This window comes from Neophocaena asiaeorientalis, unplaced genomic scaffold (assembly GCF_003031525.2).
Source record: "Neophocaena asiaeorientalis asiaeorientalis breed wild unplaced genomic scaffold, Neophocaena_asiaeorientalis_V1.1 scaffold40, whole genome shotgun sequence".
NCBI lineage: Eukaryota > Metazoa > Chordata > Mammalia > Artiodactyla > Phocoenidae > Neophocaena > Neophocaena asiaeorientalis.
Window position 1 is genome coordinate 744,139 of NW_020185335.1, and position 13,469 is coordinate 757,607.

General features: G+C 47.4%; 1 protein-coding gene and 1 long non-coding RNA gene across 2 annotated transcripts in view; one reads left to right on the plus strand and one right to left on the minus strand.

The window, feature by feature from the left end:
* ZFHX3 (zinc finger homeobox 3) overlaps positions 1-13,469 on the plus strand; it is a 238,826-nt gene that overhangs the window by 216,316 nt on the left and 9,041 nt on the right. Inside the window, exons 8-10 of the mRNA XM_024735570.1 lie at positions 62-262; positions 9,912-10,014; positions 11,293-13,468. Of these exons, the coding sequence (XP_024591338.1) occupies positions 62-262; positions 9,912-10,014; positions 11,293-13,468 (2,480 nt within the window). The remainder of the gene's footprint in view (positions 1-61; positions 263-9,911; positions 10,015-11,292; position 13,469) is intronic.
* Positions 1-13,469, minus strand: part of LOC112393365 (uncharacterized) — an 18,704-nt gene that overhangs the window by 2,850 nt on the left and 2,385 nt on the right. The window lies entirely within an intron of this gene.

A 13,469-nucleotide genomic window follows, 5' to 3' on the forward strand; every position in this document is an offset into this window, starting at 1 on the left:
GGACACAGTTGTGGTGGGAACTGAAGATTCAGCCGGAGGGGTGGCTGTGTGTTCCCCACAGATGTACCAGTGTCCCTACTGCAAGTACAGCAACGCCGATGTCAACCGGCTGCGGGTGCACGCCATGACGCAGCACTCGGTGCAGCCCATGCTCCGCTGCCCCCTGTGCCAGGACATGCTCAACAACAAGATCCACCTCCAGCTGCACCTCACCCACCTCCACAGCGTGGCGCCCGACTGCGTGGAGAAGCTCATCATGACGGTAAGGCAGCTGGGAGCAGGACCGTGGGGCTTTTCTTTCCCCAGCGGTCAAAGGTGATGCAGCAACATGGACAGGACGCTGTGTTGCTGGATGCGAGAGCCAGTGCAGAGTTGGAAATGTCAAAGATAGTTCTGTGACCTTTGTTCACCTTAGACTTGGCCTGACTGTGGCCTAAAGGGCTGAATACGTATGCATTTCTCAACATGCCTTATCATTCCTCTCTCCCCTCAGGACGCAGAGGCCTAGAGTAGCTAACCATTTACATGAAGAAGTTGTTACTCAGATTCTCCAAACCTTTACTGAGCAGGTCATCTTCTAGGTTGCTCTTAAATTCATTATGTCTCATTTCATCCTCACAACCACTCTGTTTTATTTAAAAAGTTTGACACGTTTACATTGACGGCTGAGGAAACTGAGGCTCAGAGAGGTTAACTGACTTGATGCCCCTGCAAGTGGCAAACTCGCAGAATGTAGCCCTGTGACGTGGGAGTTTCTCAAGTGGATGCTTTCATTCTCAAAGCAGGAAGGTGCTCAGTTGGGTAGCACGTGGCGAGTCATGAACGAGGGCTTTGCATTTTGAGCATGGTGGTGCTACTCCTGCGGGGCATGGCTCTAAGTGGCCACTGTAAACATGGCCCAAAAGAGTAGTATAAGGATTTGAATCTAATGTAATGTGAAAACTTTTCAAATGTCTACAGGCGATACCAATATCCTGCATTCTGTGTATGCTTGGGCTGCTGGAAAGCCCTTTCCTGATCACTAGAGGAAAAACCCCCAAAGAGAAAAATTCTCACCTCTAACTTCCTTCAACAGTGGAGTAATAAGTCAATTTGATTGCCTTTTCGTGTGAAGATTCCCATGCAGGTCACAGACGTATAACCTCTAGGCATTTCCCATTCCACTTGGTTACGCAAAATTAATGAATAACATTGTAAATGATGTTTAGTCGTGAGGAACGTACATTTGATGATGCATCAAGAGAACCTTAGCAGCCAATGGCAAGCTCTAAGGTGACCTAGCAGGAGTTTCATTTCAAGTATAAATGCACTTTCCGTGGGTATTTTCAAATAGACAGACTGGTGAACATCGTTGAAAGGTTCTCTCTAAGTGGAAACTTCCTTTTGTGGATGGGTGGGTTTCTGTTACAAATTCCCCTGGAATTCTCTCCAGCCTTGGAAATAACAAGGGGGATTTTCCTCAGGCCTCATCATACTTCCCACAGATGGCCTGGAACCATGGGAGCCTGAAGAAACAGGAAGAGATGTGGGGAGGGTGGCATTTTCAATACATCGTCCTTCTGCTCTGGTGATTATTTCTCCTGTTTAATATCAGTCTGGTCTAGGAAATGTGAGCCTGTAGTAATCTGTATGATTGGTTTACATCAGACAGTAAGTTTCATTTATACATCCCTAGGGACTACTATACAAATTATATTTCAAATATCCATTGTTTGTCATACTTTTATAACAGCAACAGTATGGTACATTCAAAGTAGCAAGTCTGGCGGTCATTATGAATCTTCTTCATTTATCAACAGGGTCTTTGAGAGGAGGATGTTACTGCTGTGTTTGCTTGGGTACCAATCCCTAAGATATTTCTGGGTGTTACCCACTCAAGCAGTGATTCTCAACCTTTTTTTTGGAGACGCTGGTGAAAACGGTTCAGTAGCCTTACTGGGTATTCTGTGCAAACTAAAGTGTGACAACTACTATTAAGAACTCTTTCAAATATTCTCCATGTGCAAAATTGTGTGCACAGTGCCAGAGAGCATAAGGATACCCTAAAATCCAACCATGGAAACAGGTTAATAAACCCTATTTGAGAAGACTCCCTAAGAACATAATTACGGAGGAGAAACACACTCCCTAAAGGGGCTGTGCTTGGCACCTTGTACAGGAACCCCTGTGTACCTACCTCATTTGCCCGTAGCAGACAATGGAGATGTTTTCTAAATATTTCTGAAAAAAATATGCAAATTGTGGGAAATGTGCTGACTATAGGAAGTTCATTTGCTAGCAACAAGAGAAAGTTAATGGATTCAGAAATAAAGTTGAAAGTTGTGGGAAATGTAATCATAAGGGTTTTACACTTGATTTAAAGGCGTATATAAGGATGATTTGGTACCCTGTCCTTGCATGAGAAGATGGAGTTACTGCATGGCTGTCAGTATTGAATTGGTTTCCCAAGTCATGAGGATGGTTTGCATTGAGCTAAATGAAGCAATTCCACCTCGACCCTTTAGCAGCATCAGCAGGAAAAGATGAGCAACCAGGGTTAGAGGGGCGTTCGTGGCCATACCTTGGGGTGAGCCCAGCATGCTATTTGAGGACTGGACTGCTGATCTTGGTCTCTGCCCTGACAAATTAAATAGTTGCCATTGTCCTTCCTCTGAAAAGTTTGGTGTTAATATGAAATTTGCAATTGTTTTACAACTAAGTGTTTATAATGAACCTGTGGTTAGAATCATGCCCCTGGAGGATATTTTACAGCAATTTTATTAGAAAATTGGCCAAGGGAAAGTATTGGTTAGGCTTTCTGACGATACGTCTGTTTGTTCCTGGCCAACTAGAGCAGGAAACTCTGAGAAATGCCCCTCAAATCAGAGCTCCATTTCCTAAACCATATCATTAAGGAATGGTCAGTGTTCAGTCATTCATCCTCCAAGAGGAGAAAGTTATGTCTGCTTTATCCTTGAGTGGCTAGGATGAATGGCAGTGAGAGGAGTGAATCTTCTTCCTTGCCAGATTGTTTGACTGAGTTCACTGCCTTTGGCTGCAAACTAGGAAAGCCTGGCAAAATCCACCAAACAGACAGCTCCTGGCAGACGGGGTATGTCCAGGGTATCTAAAGCTATAAATTCTGGTAAATACTTTTTGCTGTTTGGGTCCAAGGTCCCAGGATCTGGCTTGAATTGGGTTTCAGTCTCTCTAAAAGTAAATTCCACCCTGATAAATGGAAATAGATTACTTTCTGTACAATGCCTTTCCGTTCAGTTGTAAATGGAGAGTGTTTTGAGGAGGCTTCATTTAATAATACCTTATCAGACAGCTTTCAGGAACCTGCAGTGTCTAATATGTCTGTTGCTATGGTAACAGCTGCTTGCTTATGCTCTGCATCTCATATCTGTGTCTTCAATGGGCCCCCTTCTTTTTACCGATGAAGGGGCTTGAAAAATATTCTCCACTGGGAACAATTGCAGCTCTGGCCCTCCGCTGTGGAAACTGCACCCATACCACTTCATTCTGCTCGGCCTATTGGAAACAGAGCTCCAAACGGTGTCTTTACACACGTCATAGGAAAGACGGAAATCTATAAAGCTCAAGGCGGTGAGACAAGTGCCCCTCCAGACCCAACTGAGCGACCCGCCCCCGATGTCAGTTCCATAGAATTCTCACCTATTTACCGAGAAGTCCGAGATTCCGAACTGTTGGTGGGGATGGATATAGGAGCTGCTGCTCGTGCCCTCCTTTGTCTCACAGTTTTAGGCGAGGAGGGTTGAGGGCATAGGGGACAGGTTTCTGGCCCCTAAATGAGAATGGGAAAGACCACCTACAATGCATATCAGTAGTCTTAAATTATTCTAATTGATCACTGTCCTTCTAAGTGGCAGGACACACCACTGGGATCCCGGAGCACTAATACGGGGAAACTGTCTTTGTTCCCCAGTCACTTAACAGAGTATGACCTCATGGCAGAGAAGGGGGTTGGCTCTGGAGCAGCCCAGGAGCACCTCTTTCTCTAGCCCTTCATCTTCACTCCCTCTGCTAGTCCTTAGTTATTCTGTACGTTTTGTCCACGCACAGATTCCCCTTGGCTGCCCCTGGACCTGCACTGCCTGCAGGTCCCCTCCACCCCCAGCCCGCCCCAGCTGTCTGTCTCCTGTGATGTTTTCGGTCAGCATCTGTCTCTGCTCGTCGTGTGCCTGTGCATCCGAGTCTCCAGATCAGGCTGGCTGCTTGGCCCCCCTGCACTGGGGGCTCTCGGGTGGCCAGCGGCCCTGAGGCTATGGCACCCACTTGGGTACCAGCTCTCACTTTGTCTCCATCTCAGAGGAGGGTAATGAAAATAATCGGGCTTCATTAATTCCAAGCCCTGTGAGGTGATAGCCATTTGGAGCCTGTTTGCCAATTAGATGGTCTAAATTAAAAGTGACCTTGGTATACTGCCACTGCTTGCCTCTCCAAGTCTAATGAAGCTTTTCTCTCCAATTCAGTCCCCTTCTCAGCTTTTTTCTCCCTCACTCACTGTGTGTGTGTGTGTGTGTGTGTGTGTGTGTGTGTGTGTACGTGCATGTGTGTGTGAACTGTTCATATGTTTCCTGTTCTCCCACCTACCTCCTTTTTCAGTCTTTCTCATTCTTAGATTTTAAAATCTGGTTCAGGGCTGCATTTGTTTCTGGCCCATATGAATTGTTAATATGGCCCTACAATTCTTCCTCTTGGGTTTTAGGTTTAAAAAAAACAACAAAAAAGATAGCGACATAGGAAGACATTTTAGAAGGGAAACGAGACAAAGAGAGAAACAGCCCTCTCAACTCCATGGTCCAGCGCCCAGCCTGGCACATTTGGAAGGTAGTAAAAGGAAAGGAGGGAAAAACCTCTGAAGCTCTCTCTGCTGCCGTGAGTTGCCGGGCCTGCTGGCTGCAGATGTGCAGAGACCAGCTGGCAGCCATCGAGGTCAGGGGAGGAAGTGAGCAGCCAGACCCTCACTGGCGCCGTCGACTTTGGGTCCCCCACTAGCTAGAATGCTCAGTTCTGGAAGCGGTTGTCTTTTAACTCCATGCTTGTTTTTTGAACAGGACCAATGCCTCATTCACAAGGTGTAGAGACCGGCCAGGTCTGTGCCAGGAAGGCCTGTGTCTGAGGCTTTTTCCCTCTTTTTTTCCCTCCACCTGAGGTTCTTCATTCTCTTGATTTTTTTACTGAAATATGAAGGATTTGAGTCTCCTTGGGAGTCTAGGTTTTGGCAAACCTGTACTTTCACTTGGAATAGAGAGCCTTTGAGAAAGCTCTACTCAGGCGAGCAATGCCAAGGCTGTGGGGATGAAGGTCTCAGAGAAACCAAGTTCAGTACTCGCTCTAAGAAAGTACCTTTGCTTTCCAGCATGTGGAACTTGTTGGTTGCATTGATCTAACCTCAGACAGGGTGGCCTTGAGAGGTGAATTTGCATGAGCAGTCCCGTTCAGAATGTAGCAAAGTGTATATACCCCTTGGCTGCTCAAGTTGGGGTATTTGGCCATTTCATATCCATGACCCAGAGAAAGCAAGGAGTGGGGAGGGCTCCTTATAATTCTAGCTTCTCCTATCGAAAAAGAGTCAACATCAGCGGCCCCGCCCAGATGTCACAGTGGGGACCAGACCCACATCTAAGACTCTGGGTTTTATAAGGTGTGTCCTTGGGGCTTTCGGGCCCACTCACCTCATAGAAACTTGAAAGGCGTTAAGTCATAATCCAAAATAATGGTGAACTGAACAGGAGGTAGGAACTAGGTATTTACAAACCCACGTCACCTTTCCTGGTAGTTCAAGGGCAATTAACTTGAATCCCGGAATTTCCCTCGAGGGAGCCTGTGATTTCCTGAAATTATCTACGATAGTTTGTTTTAAAAGTATTTTCTCTAGGAGGCTGCAACTTTCATCAGATTTTCTAATGAGTTTGTGATCTCTAGAAGGTTAATTATTCTGGACGTGAGCTTCTTGGACACAGGGACCCGGTCTTGCTGTCTCACAAGCGTGCAGCACGGGGACCTTGTACAAAGTTTAGTGAATGATGGTCAAATGAATGGATGAGCAGAGTCATTTGAGGCCCTTCCATCTCATCAACTAAGTTGTTTTGGAATGGCTTAAGCGTGAAGATTCTTCGTACCGGCTTGGAGCTCTTCTGTTTCTATCGTCAGATGTGAGAATTGCTTGAACTTGAAGGTTTTCAGCATCAGAGCAGAACTCCACATTTCCCTTGTTATATGTGAGACTTGTTTACTTGTTAGGAAGGTACTGCGCCTGTTCGGATGATATTTTCTTCCTACGTTTCCGTCACTCTGCATGCTTGACTTGGCTCCGATGGCTGAGAGGAGCACATGTGGTATCCAGATCGTCACCACAGAGCTGCTTTGCGTGGTCATGGCCGCCGATCTTTGAGAGACTCAAGTTCTGAGGCAGTAATGGCTCTAAGCAATTGAATTTTCTTACCAGAAAAACTTTGACTTTTGGTTAAAAGTCTGTTTTAGTAGTCTGAGGTCCCCTCTATACATTAATGAGTAGACTATGGGGGAATGTAACTTAACATACTCAGTGTTTATGGGTGTAAGATTATTGGAAGAATCAGTCTACATGGGTGTCAGTGTAGGAAGTATAGGTGTTTAGACTGATTGTGTACTGTTGTCTGGCCAAACCTAAAACTTTTTGTTTGGCTTTTGAGTGTGTGGATGGGAGGATTTGGGGCAGAGAGAGTGAATGTGTAATGCCGCGTACGCTGTCGGTACAGGGGAGCTGCTGGCGACATCTAGTCCTCCGAGGGTCTCTGTGGTTTGGACACGTTTGGGGCGGCTCTGCTTACGACGCTGTGGCCAGGTTTTGTCCTCTCACACACTGGCATGCTCCGACGCTCCTAGAGAAAGGGAAGGTCTTTACAGAACTCTGCCCAGCACTGTTGAGTGACCACCTTTCCCACGGACTTTCAGCCGTCCATCAGAGGCTGGCTGGGATAGACTCAACCTTCCACACTGTGTGGCAGCCAGATATGATTGGGAAACAAGGAGTGCCAAGGCAAGTATTGAAGGAACTCAGCCTTTGGCCAACTTTCATTTTCTTCCGTGAGCAGAATTCCTCAGTGAGCCATTGGCAGGACCGTATTTTTGGCTCTTTACAAAAAAGCGTGGTAACTTTGAGTGATGAGCTTGAGAAGCTGGTAGGAGAGGGAGTAGTGGACACGGACACGGGAACATTAGTGTCCGAGAGCTGACGTGGGGCCCTCCAGCGTCCTGCACAGCAAAGAGGCTTCCATCGCAACCTCTCTCTTCAGACCCATGCGCAGACAGACCGCACCAGAATTTCTAGATCCTTAGGATTCTCTTTAGGGGTCTTCTTCTTTGCTTTCTGGGAATTTCTTGCCCATTAAGATTTTACAGGGCTTCCCTGGTGGCGCAGTGGTTGAGAGTCCAAAAAAAAAAAAAAAAAAAAAAAAAAAAATTTATATACCCAACATTTTTTGTTTGTTTTCAGGGAGAGGTTGGGTACACTATAGATGAGAAGATGCAGGTAGATAGAAGTAATTACGTAAACACGTATGAGGCAAGACTTACAGGTTTGGGGGCCCAGATTAAGATGCAGAGGAGCATGTGAGGTTGATGATTATATTTTGGAGAGAGTTAATTGATGGAAGGTGAAGGCAGACAAAGAACCGCTGCTTACTGCCTTCTTGAATCCCAATCAGGAATTATGATTAAAGTCGCGGCGAGACAACAGAGGGCTGATGAATTGGTGTCTTTTTTTTTCTTTCTTTTTTGCCGTCATTCACACTTGATTGACTTCAACCTTTCAAGTGCAAAAGTCTCTCTTTTCCATTATTATTCATAGCCATCTGAGTTTTTCTAATTAAAGTGTATGAAAACAATTACTGATCCGTCGTACTGAGTCTGTTAGAGGGGATGTCTGCCTTACTGTAATGTGTATAAAAAGCCCACAGTTTTCTATAATGATGTGCAGCTGAGGTGTTAGATAATTTTATTCTTTTTTACTCTGTAGGGCTTTTTTTTTTTCACTTCTCATGATTCATTTTTCATAATTCCTAAAGATCCCAGGAAAGGACTGATCCTGCAGCTACAGCTGAGAAAGGAGGTGTGCGGGGGAGTCTTTTTTCCTTTCCCTTTCTCCCCCTCTTGCCCCCAACCTCGTGCTCCCCCTCGGTTGAGGACTATAAATTAATCGGTGACCTTTCACTTCTTGGATTCCCGCTGGACTCCCCAACCACACTGGTCAGAAATGCTTTCTATTAAAAAGAAAATAGATGGAATGAGTTTGGCCATCTCCGCTCCGTTCCGAACTATTCATCCACAGCTAGCCGTACGCAGCTGCTGGCGAGCTTTGTGTGAGGGTGCAGATTCTGTGAGAGCAGGGATTCTGTGTCACATTCACCTGCCACGCACCTGCTCTTCGTAAACGCAGGGTTTCTCAGAGCCCTTCTCCGTAGTGCCTGTTGCTTCATTTTTGCACCTACGGGCATCTGGGTTGCTGAGATTATCCTAACACCCTGAAATGTATTGAGGAGTTAGTTACCTTTCTGGGTTTATGGGGACAGCTGTCTGAGTTTCCTCTAGGAGTGGAACCTACCACTGATGATTCTAGTGGACACGTCAGCAGTGATTTTGAGCAAGGCCAGGATCCTCGAACCGTTAAAAATTTAATAGTAATTTATTTCAAATATTTAATTTTGAACAGTAATCTAGGCGTTCCAATCTTTGTAACAGCAAGTGAAGATACTATCTCAATAGTTGTGTTTGATGGGAAAGTAATGCCTCCAGGTGGGGCTGCGCGCCATGTAGAAAGGCTAGTGGTGACTGTAACCTCAGGGTCAGTTTGCTTCTCAGGCTGTCATCTAACAGGGAACGATTTCTAATTCATTTGGGAATATCATCGCCAACTACCTTCCCATCCTATAGTAGGCAAAGGGATATTGCTTCTTCTTAAATGAAGAACCTTTTAGCCTTACGTTGGATGTTGAGGACCTCCTATCACGTTAATGGAGGGCAGATGATAACTTGTTTGGACACGCTTGCGGCCAGATGGCAGGAAAGCCTGGAGAAATAAATGCCGAAAGATCTGACCTTAAATTGTAGCTCTTTTGACCCAGGCTAATTCTGGAGTTGCTGTATTGGGAAACAACAGCCGTGGCCAAGGTGGGGCTGCCCTGTTGTAGAATGTAGGGTGCGGGGCACCCTCTGCGGCTGGGACACTGGCCAGAAGTCCCCTCTGATGCTGTGTACCTCAGGCAAAGACCCCAGGAGAAACCCTGACTGAAGTGAGTCATAAGAAATGCTCATTTGCACTTGATCTCAGCTTGTAAAGGGTTACAAAATGTTGTTTCCTGGAAAAATCTGCCAGTGTGTCTGCGTGTCCTTAGCCTTCCTTTTGTTCCCTTCTCTTCTTCTCACCCTTTCCTTCGCTCTTATTCCCCTCCTCTTCTTGCCTGAATACATTCTGAAAACAGTACTACAATGCTCCCTGCTTCAAGATTACAGTGTACTTTACTAGGTATGATTTAATTAGGGCCCTTATTATGTTTTCAGCAGCTTAAGGTGGGCCTTTCAACTTATCTACCTAATTGGTTGCACAAGAAGTTTCACAGCCCATGACAAAACATTGTCAGTGATCAAAGTCAAAATTCTGCATAAAGGAAAAATATTAATAATAAGATTATTCTTCAAGTGTGCACTGCTAATTATGTCCAGAATGTAACCGTAGAAACGCTTTTGACTGATGTGAGCTTTGTCTAATAAACATGAATCTTCAGTGAGCTATGAAAAGTGACACCTCCAGCTTTACACTGGTGAAGGCTAATTTTGCTTATTAAATAATTTTGACACATCTCCCTATTTTGCGTCTCTTTCCTCGCCCTTTGACTCTCCTCGCTTCTCTACCGCTTGCTCTTCAGGTGACTACCCCTGAGATGGTGATGCCCAGCAGCCTGTTCCTCCCAGCGGCTGTTCCAGATCGGGACGGGAACTCCAGTTTGGAGGAGGCAGGAAAGCAGCCTGGTTAGTGTCATTATTCTTGACCCCTGAGAAGAGTAAACAAAATGAAACCTGGGGCCAAAATTTTCATGGAGCAAGCGTGCCAAGAATCCTTTGCGATACTCCTAAAAGCTGAATGTAACTTTTCAGGGGATGAGGGGCACCGTTGTCAGCTACTTGATACTCTGGTTCTTGGCATGTATTTGTGTACACACTTCATATGGTTTGAAGTGAGAAAACCAGGTGAGAACCAGTGGGGTTTTGGTGGACACCTGTCCCCTTAGACTGTACAGTGAGGAAGTGACTAACCAGAGAGTCAGCCAGTAGACCCATGACTTACCACCCTAAGCCATCAAATACACCCTCTCTGAGGACTTAATTATTAGGGACCTGTGGAGCACATGGGTGATCTCAGGGCACTGGATTAGTTGTCCTTCTAGGTGCTGTCATCTCTGCACAGAGCTCTTCTCTGAGACTTCCAGGAGCGCCTTATGGGAGGCAGCGGAGAGGTGCATTTGGAAAGAACACTGTTGTAGGCATAGCTGCTGCTGGTGCCCCACGGTGGGTCCTAGCTGGATGGGGCCTTAGACCTCTGTTTATGAGTCTCTCTCCTACATCTTTGACACCTTGTCAGCAGCTAAGGTTTAAGCTGGGAAGAGTTACGCCACACTACTGCCCCACCGTGTCTCCCTTGTGATTTTTCCATATTAGGCAGCATACAGCTGACCCAAAAAAGGGTCAGAATATTTATGGGTGATGATCTCACTGTAGAGAAAAGTTTTAATGTGTTTTCATAATTGGCCACTTGAATGTTCTTTGCTTATTGAATAGAGAGGACAGTCCAAAGTCACATTATAACAAGAAATTTAATGCCTAAAAAAATATATATCCCCAAATTTCTTATATTACAGTGGATAGCGGTTCTTGCAAATTCCCCACAGCTTAGGACAGCATTAATTCACATATTCTATAATTCAGCTCCATTCTATAATTCAGATCAAAGGGGGTATCCCTTCAAGCCAGTTCTTGAGAAATTGAAACAAACAAATATTGTTTGTTTAAAAGACAGATTTGGGCTATGGTATAGGCCTACCAGCAGTTGAGACTTTTTGTATTTCCTTTTTCCTTCCTCTCTGTTCCTGTGCACCTGCTTGTATAACACGTGCTCTCAGCGGTGTGGGGCTCTGTGGAGAGTGTGTGTGTCTGCAGGTTGGGTATGTCCCTCATCATGAGCTGTTCATGAGGCCTTGCTGGGTAGACAGCTCTAAGCCTTCTTTATCATTGGGCTTTTTTTTTTTTCAGAAACCTCAGATGATCTGGGAAAGAACATCTTGCCCTCTGCCAGCACAGAACACAGTGGAGATGTGAAACCCTCTCCTGCTGACCCAGGCTCTGTGAGAGAAGATTCAGGCTTCCTGTGCTGGAAGAAGGGGTGCAACCAGGTTTTTAAGACTTCCGCCACCCTCCAGACGCACTTCAACGAGGTTCACGCCAAGAGGCCTCAGCTGCCCGTGTCGGATCGCCACGTGTACAAGTACCGCTGCAACCAGTGCAGCCTAGCTTTCAAGACCGTGGAAAAGCTGCAGCTCCACTCTCAGTACCACGTGATCAGAGCTGCCACCATGTGCTGTCTCTGTCAGCGCAGTTTCCGAACTTTCCAGGCTCTGAAAAAACACCTCGAGACGAGCCACCTGGAGTTGAGTGAGGCCGACATCCAACAGCTTTATGGTGGCCTTCTGGCCAATGGAGACCTCCTGGCAATGGGAGACCCCACCCTGGCCGAGGACCATACCATAATCGTTGAGGAAGACAAGGAAGAAGAGAGTGACTTGGAGGATAAACAGAGCCCCACGGGCAGTGACTCTGGGTCGGTACAAGAAGACTCGGGCTCAGAGCCAAAGAGAGCTCTCCCTTTCAGAAAAGGCCCCAACTTCACCATGGAAAAATTTCTAGACCCTTCTCGCCCTTACAAGTGTACCGTCTGCAAGGAATCTTTCACTCAGAAGAACATCCTGCTAGTGCACTACAATTCTGTCTCCCACCTGCATAAGTTGAAGAGAGCCCTTCAAGAATCGGCAGCTGGCCAGCCAGAACCCACCAGCAGCCCTGACAACAAACCTTTCAAGTGTAACACTTGTAACGTGGCCTATAGCCAGAGTTCCACGCTGGAGATCCATATGAGGTCTGTGTTGCATCAAACCAAGGCCCGGGCAGCCAAGCTGGAGGCTGCAAGTGGCAGCAGCAATGGCACCGGGAACAGCAGCAGTGTCTCCCTGAGCTCCTCCACCCCAAGTCCTGTGAGCACCAGTGGCAGTAACACCTTTACCACCACCAATCCAAGCAGTGCTGGCACTGCTCCAAGCTCCAGCTTACTGAGCCAAGTGTCCGCTGAAAGTGTAGGCATGCCACCCCTGGGGAATCCCAGCGGTGCCAACACTGCTTCCCCTTCAGAGCCCAAGGAAGCCAATCGGAAGAAGCTGGCAGATATGATCACGTCCAGGCAGCAGCAGCAGCAGCAAGCACAGACCCTGGCCCAGGCCCAGGCCCAAGTTCAAGCTCACCTGCAGCAGGAGCTGCAGCAGCAGGCGGCCCTGATCCAGTCCCAGCTGTTTAGCCCCACCCTCCTTCCTCACTTCCCCATGGCCACGGAGACCCTGCTGCAGCTGCAGCAGCAGCAGCATCTCCTCTTCCCCTTCTACATCCCCAGCGCCGAGTTCCAGCTCAGCCCCGAGGTGAGCCTGCCAGGGACGAGCGGGGCGCTGACGCTGACGGGGGCGGGCCCGGGCTTGCTGGAAGAGCTGAAGGCTCAGGTTCAGGTCCCGCAGCAGGGCCATCAGCAGGTCCTGCAGCAGCAGAGCCAGCTCTCTCTGCCCCAGAGTCACTCTGCACTCCTACAGCCCAGCCAGCATATCGAGAAGAAAAACAAATTGGTCATCAAAGAAAAGGAAAAAGAAAGCCAGAGAGAGAGGGATGGTACCGAGGGGGGAGAGGGCAACTCGGGACCAAAGGAGTCACTTCCTGATGCCTTGAAGGCCAAAGAGAAGAAAGAACAGGCCCCAGGGGGTAGTTGTGAGCCTTCCATGCTCCCTCCACGCATCGCCTCGGACGCCAGAGGGAACGCCACCAAGGCCTTGCTGGAGAACTTCGGCTTTGAGCTGGTCATTCAGTACAACGAGAACAAGCAGAAGGTACAGAAGAAGAACGGGAAGACCGAGCAGGGGGAGAATCCGGAAAAGCTCGAGTGCGACTCCTGTGGCAAGTTGTTCTCGAACATCTTGATTTTAAAGAGTCACCAGGAGCATGTTCACCAGAATTACTTTCCCTTTAAACAGCTGGAGAGATTTGCCAAACAGTACCGAGAGCACTACGACAAGCTGTACCCCTTGAGGCCTCAGACCCCCGAGCCGCCGCCTCCGCCCCCACCGCCGCCGCCGCCCCCGCTTCCGGCAGCGCCGCCCCCGCCCGCCTCCACCCCAGCC